Here is a 15,213-nt window from a genome sequence, read left to right on the forward strand (position 1 = left end):
ACTGCTGAACAATGAATCAAATGACCCCCCGAACTATTTACATTGACCTCCCGAACTATTTACATTGACCTCCCGAACTATTTACATTGACCTCCCGAACTATTTACATTGACCTCTCAAACCATTTACATTGACCTCCCCAAACTATTTACATTGACCTCCCGAACTATTTACATTGACCTCCCGAACTATTTACATTGACCTCCCGAACTATTTACATTGACCTCCCCAAACTATTTACATTGACCTCCCAAACTATTTACATTGACCTCCCAAACTATTTACATTGACCTCCCAAACTATTTACATTGACCTCCCGAACTATTTACATTGACCTCCTGAACTATTTACATTGACCTCCTGAACTATTTACATTGACCTCCTGAACTATTTACATTGACCTCCCAAACTATTTACATTGACCTCCCAAACTATTTACATTGACCTCCTGAACTATTTACATTGACCTCCCAAACTATTTACATTGACCTCTCAAACTATTTACATTGACCCCCCCTCTATTATTTTTACACTGCTGCTACTCGCTGCTTATTATCTATGCATAGTCACTTTGCCCCTACCTACATGTACAAATTACCTTGACTAACCTGTAACCCCGCACATTGACTCGGTACCGGTATCCCCTGTAAATAGCCTCGTTATTGTTATGTAATTTTCTTGTATTACTTTTTGATAATTTTTTTAAACTGTAGTTTATTTAGTAATTTTTTTTCTTGAACTACATTGTTGGTTAGGGGCTTGTACGTAAGCATTTCACGGTAAGGTCAACTACACCTGTTGTATTCGGGAGGATGTGACAAATAGAGTGCAGCATTTGGTAGATGCCGGGTAGAGAGAGGCTAGAGAGGCTCAGAGATGATAGAATGAGTCATGGTGTATAGTATGCAGAGGCTGTTAAGACAGATTGGTGGAACTGCAGTGAAGACTGATAGAACAACTGTACTTAAGGTTGGTTGTGTTTCTGCTGGTTTGGAAGCCTGTTCAGAAATCTTGCTCTCATGAATGTCTGGTGTCAAAGGACACTTTGAATAATAAATAAAGTTGACTTCGTAGCTTTTATTGGTACGGTTATCAATACGACTCGGATTGTGGAAAGAAGAAATCCAGATTGAAGGTTATTGTGGAGACGGAAAAATAGATATTGGGGGGGGGGGGTAACAGATGTTACATTTGAAATGGTTGTTGATCTGCTGAACAATACTAAGGTGGGGGGGGGGATTCAGCATGATATAGATACAGTTTAATGGGGTAGGAGGGTTGGGGAGTGTTTTTGGGGGGTGGGGGTGGTAGAAGTTAGTATTTGGTTGTTATGTTTTTTTCATGGTTGTGCAGAATTGGTCAGATCAGGATTGATCGTACATTCCAGCCCAGTAGGTGGCGGCATGCAATTAAACGTTTGTTTGCGGACCGCCATAGAAAAAGATGAACTGATGGGGGCGGTAACGCAGAATGAGTCGGCAGCAGAGTCTCGTATGGACCGGAAGTTAGGCCGGAAGGAGGAAAACACTAATGTAGCTAGCTGGTAGCTAACCATGCATATATTATTTAGTGTACAGGTAAATATTGTCAATAATTCCTCAGGTTTCTATCAAACTGTAACGATAGTAACAAGCTAGTGTCCCGTAGAGCCTTCTGCTGTTTTGCGGTAATGCGGATTGACAGAAGAATCTAACCCGGAAGCTGGGCTGGAAGAAAGAAGATGCTTATGTTGATAGCTAGCTAGCTTAGATTGGTAGTAGTGTCTGAACTGTGTCTGATATCATTTGATGTCGTTTAAATAACACTTGGATTTTGCCCAACTCGGACTTTATACGTGGAGTTAGCGATATTTTCAACGACCATTTCATACAGTTTTGCTATCTGGTCTAGGAAAGTAAATGATCTAGCTAACGTTGGCCTAGCTAGTTAGCTATCTGAGTTGTATGGAAAGTAATCCGCTAGATAATGTGACCTCGTGGTGAACTGTCGGGGATTTGAGAAGAATCTGCTTTAGTTTAATTCAGTGACCCAACTTTTATAGGAAAGTATTTCTGAAGAATTCACGATGAATGAGGTGAGAATGACTATAACTAATGCTAAACCAGTCGGGATGGCTATGCCTAAAGCATTAGCTAGTTAGCTAATTCATTTAGCTATGTATTAAAGCTTCAATTATTAGTTGAAACGATCACAAAGGGTCTTGCCTCCCCTCTTAGAAGCTAATAAAAAAGCTGAGAGGTGGCCTGAAGAAATGTAACCACTCTCAAATTCATAAACAGGGCTATTGATGCAATGACTGACCATCCATGATATGAAAATGATAGTTTTAACCATGTTTTGGGGTTAAATTGTGTTTGTTTACATTTACTTTGTTTACAAACATCGGAGTAAAACAGGTTTATATTTTGGGTTCTGATGGGTATATATAACTAATTAAATCTTATTCTTTATTTTAGGATTCTGCTGACCCATCCATCCCCCCTCTCTCCTGCTCCACTGAATCTAACCCTAACCCATCCATCCCCCCTCTCTCCTGCTCCACTGAACCCAACCCTCCGGAGTCACTGGTTCCTGACTCTAACCATAGAGACATCGACAACTGCAGTGAAATACCCATATTTAACATTGTAGTCAAGGAGGAGGAAGACTGGGACGTGGATAATACTGGTAAATAAACATGCTTCATAAATGACATCTCAGAGATTATACAGTTCCATTTTATATATAGCAGTTTAATTGGTAACACTTTATTTGGATAGTCCACCTGTAGATTCTCTAAAGACATCAGTAGCATGTCAACTAATACATTCACATTGTAGTCATTTAGCAGACTCTCTGGTCCAGAGTTACTACAGTTTATTTATTTTATTTTACCTTTATTTAACCAGGCAAGTCAGTTAAGAACAAATTCTTATTTTCAATGACGGCCTAGGAACAGTGGGTTAACTGCCTGTTCAGGGGCAGAACGACAGATTTGTACCTTGTCAGCTCGGGGATTCGAACCACTAGGCTACCCTGCCGCCCCAGTAGTGAGTCATTTAACAGACTCTCTGATCCAGAGCCACTACAGTAGTGAGTCATTTAGCAGACTCTCTGATCCAGAGCCACTACAGTAGTGAGTCATTTAGCAGACTCTCTGATCCAGAGCCACTACAGTAGTGAGTCATTTAGCAGACTCTCTGATCCAGAGCCACTACAGTAGTGAGTCATTTAGCAGACTCTCTGATCCAGAGCGACTTACAGTTTAGTGAGTGCATACATTTTCAAACCTTGTTGTTGTTGTACGGGTCCTCCATGGGAATCGAACCCACAACCCTGGCGTTAGAAGTGCCATGACCTACCAGCTGAGCAAACTATCTACTAGCCCTAACCTTACCCTTATTCTAAACATAACCCTGGCCCTAACCTTACCCTTATTCTAAACATAACCCTGGCCCTAACCTTACCCTTATTCTAAACATAACCCTGGCCCTAACCTTACCCTTATTCTAAACAGAACTGTAACCTTGGCAAGCAGTTGCTAAGCAACATATAGTCCATCTGTAGCTGTTGTACAGATGGTCACACTATCTGTTTAATTCAGTAAAAGGTTAATTGTTTATGGAATAAGAACACAGGACAGTGACCCATAATAGCTATAAAATAGTCATAAGTTTTGTTTACCCCTTGAATCATTCCATGTCATTTCAGGTAGCCATGACAACCACCATCACAATGATTCTTATGAAATTGCGTCTGTAGTTGGTAACAGATAAGATTCGCTTTCCTGCAACATTATTTTGTTGTTGAAACTACATTTAATCTCTGAGAAATGAAGCTAATTGATTGAATCCAAATGGGCCCTTTTGATTTGTAGGATTCACATAATAGTCAATAAATACCCACATCTGATCTGCATCAAACTTAGTCCTTCCATTGAGTAAGATACACTACGTGGACAAAAGTATGTGGACATATTAGTGGATTTGGCTATTTCAGCCACACCCGTTGCTGACAGGTGTATAAAATCAAGCACACGGCCATGCAATCGACATAAACAAACATTGGTAATAGAATGGCCCGTACTGAAGAGCTCAACTGCCCCGATCAACTGTAAGTGCTGTTATTGTGAAGTGCAAACATCTAGGAGCAACAACGGCTCAGCCGCGAAGTGGTAGGCCACACAAGCTCACGGGAACGGGACTGCCGAGTGCTGTAGCACGTAAAAATCGTCTTGTCCTCGGTTGCAACACACACTACCGAGTTCCAAAATTGCCTCTGGAAGTAACTTCAGCACAATAACTGTTTGTCGGGAGCTTCATGAAATGGGTTTCCATGAGCCTAAGATCGCAATGTCAAGCGTCGGTTGGAGTGGTGTAAGGTTCGCTGCCATTGGACTCTGGAGCAGTGCTAACGTGTTTTCTGGATTGATGAATCATGCCCAAATGCATAGTGCCAACTGTAAAGTTTGGTGGAGGAGGAATAACGGTCTGGGGCTGTTTTTCATGGTTCGGGCTAGGCTCCTTAGTTCCAGCGAAGGGAAATCTTAGAGCAACAGTTTGGTGAAGGCCCTTTCCTGTTTCAGCATGACATTTCCTCCGTTCGCTGTTCCTCACCCCCAGAGCCAATTCCTCCTTTGGCCGCCTATCCTTCCAGTTCTCTGCTGCCAATGACTGGAACAAACTGCAAAAATCACTGGAGCTGGAGACTCATATCTCCCTCACTAACTTTAAGCATCAGCTGTCAGAGCATCTTACAGATCATTGCACCTGTACATAGCCCATCTGTAAATAGCCCATCCAACTACCTCATCCCCATATATATATATTTTTTTTGCTCCTTTGCACCCCAGTATCTCTACTTGCACATTCATCTTCTGCACATCTCACTCCAGTGTTTTAATTGCTAAATTGTAATTACTTCGAAACTACGGCCTATTTATTGCCTTACCTCCCTAATCTTAGCTCATTTGCACACACTGTATATAGACTTTTCTATTGTGTTATTGACTATGTTTGTTTATTCCATGTGTAACTCTGTGTTGTTGTGTGTGTCGCACTGCTTTGCTTTATTTTGGCCAGGTCGCAGTTGTAAATGAGAACTTGTTCTCAACTGGCCTACCTGGTTAAATAAAGGTGTTCTCAACTGGCCCACCTGGTTAAATAAAGGTGTTCTCAACTGGCCCACCTGGTTAAATAAAGGTGTTCTCACCTGGCCTACCTGGTTAAATAAAGGTGTTCTCAACTGGCCCACCTGGTTAAATAGAGGTGTTCTCACCTGGCCTACCTGGTTAAATAGAGGTGTTCTCAACTGGCCCACCGAGGTTAAATAGAGGTGTTCTCACCTGGCCTACCTGGTTAAATAAAGGTGTAATAAAATAATAATAATTTAAAATGTGAGGTAGGCCATAGAGGCGAAATAATTACAACTTAGCATTAATACTGGAGTGATGTGCAGATGATGTGCAATTATGTTTATATACTGTTTTACCGACTTCATATGTATATACCTATTTAACTACTGCTGTACACACCTTTTCTATTCATATACTGACCTTACTGTCTATACACACCATTATTTATATATATATATATTCCGGACTGTTCTGATACATACAAATCCCACCAAAATGTATTGCTAGGTAACACTGCACTGTTGGAGCTAGAAACATAAGCATTTAGCGTCACCTGCTATAACAACGGCAGAATACTGTGTACACGACCAGTAACATTTTATTTGATTTTAAGTGGAGCAACCTTGATTTGGAGGTTTAAAATATCCCTGTGGTGGTTAGCTTAGGGCTAACCGTGCCAGGTTATCTCATGGCAAAAGCTAACATGTAGCATTTTCGAGAAAAGTATGGACCGGACCCTATAAATTTACAATATTTATTTTCTGTTTCGTCAGGAACAAACATTTTGACTTAGTCAGGGTCTTGACTAATTTGAGTTAATCCATATTTATGTCTTTACCACAGAAGAGAGACCTGACCACTGCTCTGAGAGTGAAGGGAGTCCCTCTACAACAGGACTACCTGAACAACACCAGGGGAATCACACAGCTAAAAAGATTCACTTTTGCTCAGTGTGTGGAAAGAACTGTCACAAGTTATCAAAGCTACAAATACACATGAGAACTCACACAGGAGAAAAACCTTACTCCTGCTCTGTCTGCGGGAAGCAATTCAGTGAGAAAGGAAACCTGAAAAAACACCAGACGTTGCACACAGGAGAGAAGCTGTACAGTTGCTCCGTGTGCGGGGAGAGTTTCTCTTCATCGTCAAATCTTACCAAACACCAGAGAACGCACACAGGAGAGAGTCAAGTGTCTGTAGCTGTAGAAGAGTGTGGTTTTACACCACCACTGGTTATCAAAGTGAAAGAGGAGGACGAGGATCCTGCTTTTGGTAAGTTAAAGGTACTCATTCTGTAAGGGCTTGAATTGCAAAACATTTGTTTTTATCAAACTTTGTATTACTTTGTTATTCGAAGGGAAAAATATATAGTTAGTTCCACATTTTCGCATAGTTTATCCATCCCATCTTATCCCACAGCAGAGAGACCTGACCACTGCTCTGACAGTGAAGGGAGTCCCTCTACATCAGGACTACCTGAACAACACAAGGGGAATCACACAGCTAAGAAGATTCACTTTTGTTCAGTGTGTGGAAAAAACTGTCACAAGTTATCAAAACTACAAATACACATGAGAACTCACACAGGAGAAAAACCTTACTCCTGCTCTGTCTGCGGGAAGCAATTCAGTGACAAAGGAAACCTGAAAAAACACCAGACGTTGCACACAGAAGAGAAGTTGTACAGTTGTTCTGTGTGCGGGGAGAGTTTCTCTTCATCGTCAATTCTTACCAATCACCAGAGAACGCACACAGGAGAGAGTCATGGTTTTACACCACCACTGGTTATCATAGTGAAAGAGGAGGAAGAGGATCCTGCTTTTGGTAAGTTTAAGGTACTTATTCTGTAAGGGCATGAATTGCAAAACATTATTTTTTTAAACCAATCATTGCGTTACTTTCAGTTATTCAAAGGGGGAAAAAATATATATAATTCCACATTACACATTGTTTATCCATCCCATCTTATCCCACAGCAGAGAGACCTGACAACTGCTCTGAGAGTGAAGGATGTCCCTCTACATCAGGATTACCTGAACAACACCAGTGGAATCACACAGTTAAGAAGATTCACTGCTGTTTAGTGTGTGGAAAAAATTGTCAGAAGTTATCAAAACTACAAATACACATGAGAACTCACACGGGAGAAAAACCTTACTCCTGCTCTGTCTGCGGGAAGCAATTCAGTGACAAAGGAAACCTGAAAAAACACCAGACGGTGCACACAGGAGAGAAGCTGTACAGTTGCTCCGTGTGCGGTGAGAGTTTCTCTTCATCGTCAAATCTTACCAAACACCAGAGAACGCACACAGGAGAGAGTCAAGTGTCTGTAGCTGTAGAAGAGTGTGGTTTTACACCACCACTGGTTATCAAAGTGAAAGAGGAGGACGAGGATCCTGCTTTTGGTAAGTTAAAGGTACTTATTATGTAAGGGCTTGAATTGCAAAACATTTTTTATTAATCATTATTTATATTACTTTCAGTTATTCAAAGGGGAAAAAAAGAACTATGGTGACAATTCCACATTTTCACATAGTTTATCCATCCCATCTTATTCCACAGCAGAGAGACATAACCACTGCACTGACAGTGAAGTGAGTCACTCTACATCAGGAGATCCTAAAAAAAAACAGGAGAATCACACAGCAAAGAGCTCTCACTGCTGTTCAGTGTGCGGAAGAGATTGCCAAAAGCTATCATCACTGTTAATACATATGAGAATACACACAGGAGAAAAGCCATACCCTTGCTCTGTGTGTGGAAAGCAGTTCCGTGTAAAAAGACATCTTCAAGACCACCAGAAAGTGCACACTGGAGAGAAACCTTACGTCTGCTCCAAATGTGACAAGAGGTTTGGTTTTGCCTCAGCCTTGAAAAGGCACCAGTGGTTACACGCAGAAGAGAAACCTTACTCCTGCTCTGTGTGTGGGAAGGGTTTCGGCCGTCCAGATCAGTTAAAGGACCACTCTCTGCAACACGCAGGGAAACCCCACTGCTGTTCTGTGTGTGGGAAGGGTTTCAGCCGTCCAGATCAGCTAAAGGACCACTCTCTGCAACACGCAGGGAAACCTCACTACTGTTCTGTGTGTGGGAAGTGTTTCAGTGAGAAGGGGTATCTTGAAGACCACCAGTCAGTGCACACTGGAGAGAAACGACACCCTTGCCCTGTCTGCAATAAGAGTTTTGTAAGATTAGCAGGCCTTAAAGTCCACCACAGATATCATACAGGAGAGAAACCTTACAGCTGCACTAAATGCGGCCAGAGCTTCATTAGTTCTCAAAAACTTCAGAGACATCAGAAAACTCATGCTGGTTTACCACCTGTTGAGTTTCAAAACCCTGTTACAATTGAAGGAGAGCGGGAGGGAGAAGATGAGGAAGTTGGTGGTCTGATTAATTCAGATGGAGAAGAGGTTGGTTGGGATCTTCATCGTCTCGGTAAGTGGAAGCAGAACAGCCATGAATTACATGAATACAATATTGACTTTGAATGAACATCGCTCTTTTATTTAAAAATCCAATGCAGCCATTTTTTGTGAAATCATTTCTGGGTAAAAATGAAGTACCTTGCTGTGATTGTTTTCAATTAAAATGGTCAACGATGAACAAGCAACATCTCAAGCAAGAATTTTGCTAGGACTGTCTGGGAGTTGTCTGAGTAGGGAGGGGGAAAATGAAAATTAGCTGTTATTAGCAGAGATGTTTGGAACTCTCTTTCTTATTGGTCTGTTAAATACTTTACCGCCTGGTGATGTCATGTCCATCCCACCAAAACAGATTGAAATTTCAAAATTCAAACAGCACTTACGCTAGAAGGGTATTATCATAATTTAAAATTAACAGTATTTTTTTCCAACCTCCTAGTGTGGAAATGTGTATAAAAGACAGGAAATCACATGTTTGACGTTACTGGACCTTCTAACCTATGTTTTCTCATTCACACAGACGAAAGTTCGGAGGGGAGAACCTCTACATCAGGAGAATGAACCTAAAGAAACCTAGGGGAATCTCAAAGCTCATAGATACAGTTGCTCTGTGTGTGGGACAGACTGGCAACGTTTTTTTGATCTGAAAAAGACTAAATGACAGTGCACACAGGAGAGTTTTAGACGAGCAGACCTCGTGAAACAACACCTGTGGACACACAAAGGAGACACATGGGGAGAAACCTTACCCATGTTCTGTCTGTGGGAAGACTTTAAGCAAGATCATCAGACCTTTAAAATGCACAAATCGAGTTCATACAGAAGAGAAACCTTACAGCTGTGCTGAACGTGGCCAGAGCTTTTTGCCATAGTTTGTACATCTGCATTGTTATATTGCTTATATAGGTCTATCTCATTAGTAGCTTATTAATAATTTTAGGTAATGTAAGAATGATGCATTTAATTGTTTTTCTTTACTTTTCTGTGTTATAATTATCTCTTGTGATTTTCTCCATGATGGTGGTGAGATAGAGACCCAACAACATATTATATTATAGTATCCCTTCCTCGTAACCATGTTTGCCAGTCTCTCCCCATTCAAATATTTTTGTTCGTCAAAAAGTTCCGTTAATAGACCCATGTACTGTCTGTCTGTCTATAAAAGGGAATCCTCGTGATTGTATCGTCCTGTTCTCTTTTCGTAACCAAGAGTGAAGATGATTCATTCTGTTCTCTTTTCATAACCCATAGTGAAGATGATTCATTCTGTTCTCTTTTCGTAACCCATAGTGAAGATGATTCATTCTGTTCTCTTTTCATAACCCACAGTGAATATGATTCATTCTGTTCTCTTTTCATAACCCAGAGTGAAGATGATTCATTCTGTTCTCTTTTCATAACCAAGAGTGAAGATGATTCATTCTGTTCTCTTTTCGTAACCCAGAGTGAAGATGATTCATTCTGTTCTCTTTTCGTAACCCAGAGTGAAGATGATTCATTCTGTTCTCTTTTCATAACCCACAGTGAAGATGATTCATTCTGTTCTCTTTTCGTAACCAAGAGTGAAGATGATTCATTCTGTTCTCTTTTCATAACCAAGAGTGAAGATGATTCATTCTGTTCTCTTTTCGTAACCCAGAGTGAAGATGATTAATTCTGTTCTCTTTTCATAACCCATAGTGAAGATGATTCATTCTGTTCTCTTTTCATAACCCATAGTGAAGATGATTCATTCTGTTCTCTTTTCGTAACCCATAGTGAAGATGATTCATTCTGTTCTCTTTTCATAACCCATAGTGAAGATGATTCATTCTGTTCTCTTTTCGTAACCCATAGTGAAGATGATTCATTCTGTTCTCTTTTCATAACCCATAGTGAAGATGATTCATTCTGTTCTCTTTTCGTAACCCATAGTGAAGATGATTCATTCTGTTCTCTTTTCGTAACCCATAGTGAAGATGATTCATTCCTTTTTAGCCTAATAAAATACTTCAAATAGTAGGCTAACCGCTGAGTCTGGGTTTCTGTCTTTCTCTGTGAGGCCTAAACATCTGAATTTCTGTCGCTGTCCATTTTTTGAATTGCTGAACGAATAGGCCTGCCTCATCGCAGCTCGTTTTTCTTACAGTTGCCTATACTTAAGAGTTTAGTGTTAATTATAAAAGAACAATCATTTGTGAATTTACTGAACGTGAATGTAATAATGTGTGTGTGTTTTGGCTTCAAAAGTTACACAAATCCACAAGGAGTCAGTAGAAACCTTATTGAAGCTCGTCGGCCATCAACTCCACTCTCAAATCTCCACGGTAACAGAGAGCAGGAGGTGCCATTTGACAGAGAAGCCTTGAGCGAAAGAATGGAGACTTTCTCATGAATGTCCAAACCCCCTTAATATCTCAACCAATCATGGCTGCTTCTTCTTTGATGAGGTTTGACGGCGGTTGGCATCCAGTAAATGCTGAATTACCGCCACCTACTGAACTGGAGTATAACTCCCTAATACTTTGCTTGGAAAAAATATACAAATACCCTATCCCTTCTAACACTCAGTAAAATAAAAAAGGAAACATCCCCCTACTGAGCCCTGAATTCTGATTGGCTCAAAGCCATGGTATATCAGACCGTATACCATGGGTATGACAAACCATTTAGTTTTACTGCTCTAATTACGTTGGTAACCAGTTTATAGCAATAAGGCTCCTCGGGGGTGTGTGATATATAGCCAATATACCACAGCTAAGGGCTGTGTCCAGGCACTCCGCGTTGCGTCGTGCTTAAGAACAGCCCTTAGCCGTGGTTTATTGGCCATATATCACACATCCTCGGGCCTTATTGTTTCATTTCATAATTTTCTCCCCATTCAAATATTTTTGTTCGTCAGAAAGTTCCGTTAATAGACCCATGTACTTCCAGCTCGTATTGTGAGGGTTGTTTTCCCAATGCTTTTTCAGTGCGTCTGTCTGTCTATAAAAGGGAATCCTCGTGATTGTATTGTCCTTCCTTTTTAGACCACGTGGGAGGGCTTGTCTTTCGTTGTAAAATCCTTAAAAGTCCCTGATACTTTTTCTTCCGCAGCCACAATAATGTCTAGTTTCTTTGACTTCTTTGAGACTTGAGCCGTACAGTTTATAACTGTGGAAATGAATGTCACAAAATCCACCTTTTTTAACAGACAGGGGTATCTTTTGACTGGCAGTAAACATTTACTACAGGCTGAAGTGAGTCCACCACCACACCTTCACAAGCATCACTTGTTTTATGAATTATGTTAATTTGCCTCAGCACGGGAGATTCGATTGGCCGCTCTAACTTTTGACACCTTAATCTCCTTCACCCTTACAGGACACTCCGGGAACTCAGGATCGTGATCCCCACCACAATTACCGCACTGTCGTCCTTCTACACACCGTTCTTCATTATACTCCGTCAGTCTGCACACACTTGAACCGTGGCCAGATCCTTTACAGCTCTTCCTCTGCAGTGGTTTGGGAATGAAAGCTCTTCCAGTGTATCTGACATAACCAAGCTTCACATGCGTAGGTAGATGCTCTTCATCGTAAAACAACAGGACCGACAGACTTCTGTTTCTCCCATTCACCCAGCGGGTCAGACGCCAGGAACCAACCACACCAGGGATTCTCTTCGTGTATTCAACCTGAACACCCGTCTTCACCCCCAGATGACTCCTCTGACGGGAGTTCTACTCCCAAGTTCAAAGCACGATACTTCTGTTGTCCGGGTTCTCTTGAAGCCCACTGCAAACTTCCTCTGTTCTTCACAAATACAACGAATCAAAATAAGACCACTCCTGGTCACTCTGACAGACTCCACTTTTCCCAGTGCATATTTCACCATTTTTAACTCCTCAAACGGGTTTCCTACATATGCATCCTCACTCAACAAATGCACCTGAACAAGAAGCGAATCAACATCATTAATTTACCTCCACTCCAATTTTAGACAATTTCATCGTTGTTCCAGTTTTTTTTCGACACTACTGTTGTCCATTCAGGACATTAATCTTCACCAACTTTGAATTTTCTCTGCGTCTAAACAGCTTTGTGATTTCACATTTTATTTATATGTACATATTATATTCGAGTTTGTTATTAAGGTACATGAAAGTACACATGTTCAAGAAGGCATTTCTGGAAGAAGCCAGGTGCAGAGAGAGGCTCAGAGATATAACATGAGTCATGATGTATCGTATGCAGAGGCTGTTAGACAGATTGGTGGAACTACAGTGGAATGATGGAACTTCATGGCTGCTCCTGACTGAGTAGACCTAATGTCGGGGTGTTTCTGCTCGTCCTGGCATGGTTTCCATGAGTAGACCTAATGTCGTGGTGTTTCTGCTCATCCTGGCATGGTTTCCATGAGTAGACCTAATGTCGTGGTGTTTCTGCCCGTCCTGGCATGGTTTCCATGAGTAGACCTAATGTTGGGGTGTTTCTGCTCGTCCTGGCATGGTTTCCATGAGTAGACCTAATGTCAGGGTGTTTCTGCTCGTCCTGGCATGGTTTCCATGAGTAGACCTAATGTTGGGTGTTTCTGCTCGTCCTGGCATGGTTTCCATGAGTAGACCTAATGTCGGGGTGTTTCTGCTCGTCCTGGCATGGTTTCCATGAGTAGACCTAATGTCGGGGTGTTTCTGCTCGTCCTGGCATGGTTTCCATGAGTAGACCTAATGTCGGGGTGTTTCTGCTCGTCCTGGCATGGTTTCCATGAGTAGACCTAATGTCGGGGTGTTTCTGCTCGTCCTGGCATGGTTTCCATGAGTAGACCTAATGTCGGGGTGTTTCTGCTCGTCCTGGCATGGTTTCCATGAGTAGACCTAATGTCGGGGTGTTTCTGCTCGTCCTGGCATGGTTTCCATGAGTAGACCTAATGTCGAGGTGTTTCTGCTCGTCCTGGCATGGTTTCCATGAGTAGACCTAATGTCGGGGTGTTTCTGCTCGTCCTGGCATGATTTCCAGGTCACATAAATAAAGTTGACTTCGTAGCTTTTATTGGTACGGTTATCAATACGACTCGGGTTGTGGAAAGAAGAAATGCCAGATTGAAGGTTATTGTGGAGACGGAAAAATATATATTGGGGGGGTAACAGATGTTACATTTGAAATGGTTCTTAACCTGCTGAACAATCCTAAGGGGGGGGGGGGTCAGCATGATATAGATACAGTTTAATGGGGTAGGAGGGTTGGGGAGTGTTTTTGGCTGTTGATCTGCTGAACAATACTAAGGAGTGTTTCAGTATGATATAGATACAGTTTAATGGGGTAGGAGGGTTGGGGAGGGTTTTTGGTTGTTGATCTGCTGAACAATACTAAGGAGTGTTTCAGTATGATATAGATACAGTTTAATGGGGTAGGAGGGTTGGGGAGTGTTTTTGGTTGTTGATCTGCTGAACAATACTAAGGAGTGTTTCAGTATGATATACAGTGCCTTCGGAAAGCATTCAGACCCCTTGACCTTTTCCACATTTTGTTAAGTTACATTCTTATTCTAAAATGGATTGTCACGAGTCCGACCGAGGGTGGCTCCCCTTCCCGTTCGGGTGGCTCCCCTTCCCGTTCGGGTGGCTCCCCTTCCCGTTCGGGTGGCTCCCCTTTCCGTTCGGGTGGCTCCCCTTTCCGTTCGGGTGGCTCCCCTTCCCGTTCGGGTGGCTCCCCTTCCCGTTCGGGTGGCTCCCCTTCCCGTTCGGGTGGCTCCCCTTCCCGTTCGGGTGGCTCCCCTTCCCGTTCGGGTGGCGCTCGGCGGTCGTCGTCGCCGGCCACTGGTTTTCTTTCATTCCCCTCCTTGTATGTTTATTGTTAGCACCTGTTAGTTAATAATTAGTTGGGCTTTATTAGACAGCCGCCTGTTTCTTTGTGCGGGATTAATTAATATAACCTTCGTGAATGAAGTAGACGAACGTGTTTGTTCCTGGTCATGTATTCTGCTGTACTGTTTTCGTCCCCCGTGTTTGGGGCATTTGTTTTTGACAACCCAGTGTTTCGCGAGTGCATTAAATAGCACAGTATTGAACTCTCTGTTTCCTGCGTCTGACTCCACACCCACGACACCCGGAGCGTTACATGGATTAAATAAAAAATCTTCCTCAGCAATCTACAAACAATACCCCACAATGACAAAGCAAAAACATGTTTTTAGACATTTTTGCAAATAAAAATAAAACAGAAATATCTTATTTACATAAGTATTCAGACTCTTTGCTAAGAGACTCGCAATTGAGCTCAGATGCATCCTGTTTCCATTGCTCATCCTTGAGATGGTTATACAACTTGATTGGAGTCCACCTGTTGTAATGTCAATTGATTGGACATGATTTGGAAAGGCACACGCCTTTCTATATAAGGTCTCACAGTTGACAGTGCATGTCAGAGCAAAAACCAAGCCATGAGGTTGAAGAAATTGTCTGTAGAGCTCAGAGACAGGATTGTGTCGAGGCACAGATCTGGGGAAGGGTACCAAATAAATTCTACAGCATTGTCCCCAAGACCAGTTGCTTTCATCATTCTTAAATAGAAGTTTGGAACCACCAAGACTCCTAGTGCTGGTTGCCTGGCCAAACTGAGCAATCAGGGAGTTGACCAAGAACCCGAGTGGCCAGACAGAAGCCACTCCTCAGTAAAATACACATGAAAGCCTGCTTGGAGTTTTCCATAAGGCTCC

The 15,213-nt window shown here is 42.0% G+C and overlaps 1 protein-coding gene across 6 annotated transcripts in view; it reads left to right on the top strand.

The window, feature by feature from the left end:
• The first annotated feature begins 1,458 nt into the window (after positions 1-1,458).
• Positions 1,459-15,213, top strand: part of LOC110493374 (zinc finger protein 271-like) — a 31,357-nt gene continuing 17,602 nt past the window's right edge. Inside the window, exons 1-5 of one of the 6 annotated variants that reach the window (XM_036948518.1) lie at positions 1,459-1,577; positions 2,457-2,667; positions 5,957-6,385; positions 6,533-6,937; positions 7,090-7,518. In XM_036948518.1, the coding sequence (XP_036804413.1) occupies positions 1,554-1,577; positions 2,457-2,667; positions 5,957-6,385; positions 6,533-6,937; positions 7,090-7,518 (1,498 nt within the window). In that variant the 5' untranslated portion in view covers positions 1,459-1,553. Of the gene's footprint in view, positions 2,075-2,456; positions 2,668-5,956; positions 6,386-6,532; positions 6,938-7,089; positions 7,519-15,213 lie in introns of all 6 variants that reach the window. The other 5 variants (XM_036948519.1, XM_036948520.1, XM_036948514.1 and 2 more) reach the window with 5 other exon arrangements.

This window comes from Oncorhynchus mykiss, chromosome 17, assembly GCF_013265735.2.
Source record: "Oncorhynchus mykiss isolate Arlee chromosome 17, USDA_OmykA_1.1, whole genome shotgun sequence".
NCBI classification, from domain to species: domain Eukaryota; kingdom Metazoa; phylum Chordata; class Actinopteri; order Salmoniformes; family Salmonidae; genus Oncorhynchus; species Oncorhynchus mykiss.